This window comes from Phaseolus vulgaris, chromosome 3 (assembly GCF_000499845.2).
Source record: "Phaseolus vulgaris cultivar G19833 chromosome 3, P. vulgaris v2.0, whole genome shotgun sequence".
NCBI classification, from domain to species: Eukaryota; Viridiplantae; Streptophyta; class Magnoliopsida; order Fabales; family Fabaceae; genus Phaseolus; species Phaseolus vulgaris.
This window is the reverse complement of record NC_023757.2, coordinates 5,445,559-5,448,234: the sequence shown is the minus strand read 5'-3', so window position 1 is coordinate 5,448,234 and position 2,676 is coordinate 5,445,559. Positions and strand designations below refer to the sequence as shown.

General features: G+C 34.4%; 1 protein-coding gene across 2 annotated transcripts; it reads left to right on the top strand.

Moving 5' to 3' along the window:
• The first annotated feature begins 202 nt into the window (after window positions 1-202).
• On the top strand, window positions 203-1,927 carry LOC137805779 (uncharacterized). 2 transcript variants are annotated; one of them, XR_011080236.1, is made up of 4 exons: window positions 203-863; window positions 940-1,107; window positions 1,186-1,608; window positions 1,686-1,927. XR_011080236.1 is itself a non-coding variant. In XM_068605704.1 (3 exons), exons 1-3 carry the CDS (start codon window positions 685-687, stop codon window positions 1,292-1,294), a joined length of 456 nt encoding a protein of 151 aa, XP_068461805.1. In that variant the 5' UTR covers window positions 203-684; the 3' UTR covers window positions 1,295-1,927. The 2 variants fall into 2 exon arrangements, 1 of the variants encoding a protein (XP_068461805.1); XM_068605704.1 differs by having other exon boundaries at window positions 1,186-1,927.
• Window positions 1,928-2,676: the final 749 nt, after the last annotated feature.

Sequence of the window (2,676 nt, the reverse complement as noted above, 5' to 3'; positions counted from 1 at the left end):
GTCAGAATTAAACTTTATTTTGGAGTTTCAGAACGACAGCCATCCTCCTCCTCCAAGAAGGAAACTCAAATGAAGACTAAGTTACGTGAAGAAATAATGGAGGAGATGAGAAAGGAGACTGATTTGATGTGGCTGGAGATGAAAAAGGAGAATGATCGAATGCGACAAGAGTTTCTATCGCAACAAGTTTATGCTGAGCCGATTGAACCCCTTGTTAGTCCCACTCCCAAGAGCACAAAGGGGAGTTGTGCGGCTCCTCCAACATCAGGGGATGATATCAATGGGCAGACAGAGGATTGTGAGCTACTGGTAGTGGGCGGCAAACTTCCTCGGGTGGTGGCACTTGGAAAAGTCTATAAAAACGCCACCACCTTACATAACGTTCCTCTCTCCCCTGATGTGGCGAAGGTAACTGTTGAAAAAGTACGATTTCCTGATGCTCGTGTTCCACTACCTTCAGATGAGGTAACCACTGTGGCCGATGCATTTCAGACATTCGTTGCCTGGCCCAGAGAGCTCATTCGATCTATGCCCAAACCTCATGTAATAATTTCGTTTCATTATATTATTTTTTATTTATATTTATATATTACATATAATTTAATACAAATGTTGTTTATCTTGTAGGAACCTTTTCAGCCACCAACTCCGAAAAAGAAGCGTGAGGTTCCAGTTAACGATCCTATGGCTTCCCTACGTCTCATTGCTAGTCAGATTGGCAATGATCCTTTTCCAGTTCCATGGGATAATACATTTTTTCAAATCAACACTGAACTGCCACTGATGATTTACAACACAGATTTATCAGAATTTATATCTGGGAACCAGGAGCTCAATATAAGTATAATTCAATTTTTTATGATGTAAGTATCTTTACCTATTATTCAATTTACTTTATGTTAAATTATTATTGATTATGCTTTACCTAAAAACTTGTAGGTTTTTGCATAGAGTCTGTATCACTGAGGGGAAGGAAAATATGTATGGATTCGTAGATCCTGCATATACTAATCCCGTTGGACCAAACTCAACTGAGACTCAAGCATACATCACTAACATCCTGGAAAAAGAGGGAAAACAAATTTATTTATGCCCTTACATTAATGAGTAAGTTTAATTATATGTCATCAATTATTATTATTTCATGTTTTAAATATTTACTAACTCTTTTCAATGATCATATAGGCATCATTGGCAGTTACTTGTCTTATCAATGGTTGATAAGACTGCTGTGTGGTTCTGTTCCCTACACAAGAAGATGCCCACAAAATTTAAGGATATCATTGATACGTAAGTATAGTATAAACTTAACTTTGTATATGTTACTAATTAACCATCTACTAACGAGGTTTTTTGTATTAACCAGTTCATGGCGTGGATATAACATCCTAAAAGGTCGATCCAGTTCAAATAATTTGAACTACATAAGAGTAAAGGTTTGTAATTTTTTTCTTTCTCTATTATCATTGTTTATCAATATACTAACATATTACTTTTTATTGAATTATATAGTGTAATAAACAACCAGGAAGCTATGAGTGTGGCTATTACATTATGCAATGGATGATTACCATTATAAGACTAGGTGTTAAAACTGGTTGGAAGGAGGTATATGTTAAATCATTTTTATAATTCTTGAACATATATATATCTAGAAACTAATTTATGTCAACTTTGCAATGCAGTTATTCACAGAAGAAACACCAATGAGTGAGGAAGGCATTTCATATGTTAGAGATTCTTGGTCCACATACTTCATTAATTTTTATAACTCTAGCATAAGTAAACAACATTAGTGGTTTTATTATATGTAATTTGATCACTTGTAAATGTACATTTTGATGATTTCAATTGGTTACTACATTTTTGTATTTGTCTGGCTGGGTTTAATCATTATGCAGGTTATTTAAATATATGGTTTCTGCACAAAACAGGATGTACCAAAAAAAAAACACTATTTACAAATGCGGTCATTTACCAAGACCGCATTTGTAAATAGTGAATTCGCATTTACAAATGCGGTCTTAGTAAATGACCGCATTTGTAAATAGTGATTTATGAATGCGGTTTTTACCAAGACCGCATTCATAAATCCTAAACCCCAAACCCACTCCCTAATTGAGAATAATATACAAATGCGGTTACCTAAAATGACCGCATTTGTAAATGTGATTTATGAATGCGGTCATAGGACAGCATTTGTAAATTCCAGATTTACAAATGCGTGTTGATCAAATGCGGTTCTATGACCGCATTTGTAAATTTAAAATAGCCGCATTTGTTTAACTTATCTGCACTAGTGCATATTTAACATGTGATGGAAAACATTTAGCACATGTTAAATATGAAATATGTGGAAAATGTGCCTTGGTTAAACATAACCGGCCTTGGTTAAAATTAGGTGTTTTAGAAATCCTAATTTAACCAAGGTTGGTTTTTAGGTGCCAAATTTCATCTAAGGAAAAATTAAAAATAAATTCAAAATCTAATTTTGACAAGAAATTAAAATCTAATCCACACTAGAGTTTATGACATGTAGAATGCGTACTCTTGACACCTCTTTGACCATAACTCTAGTGGTTGCCTCAATTTCACATTTTTGTTGCCTTTCAATTGATTGGTGTTGGGGTCTCTTCCATCATCAAGTGATGGATTTGTGTCTTCATATTTTCGGAT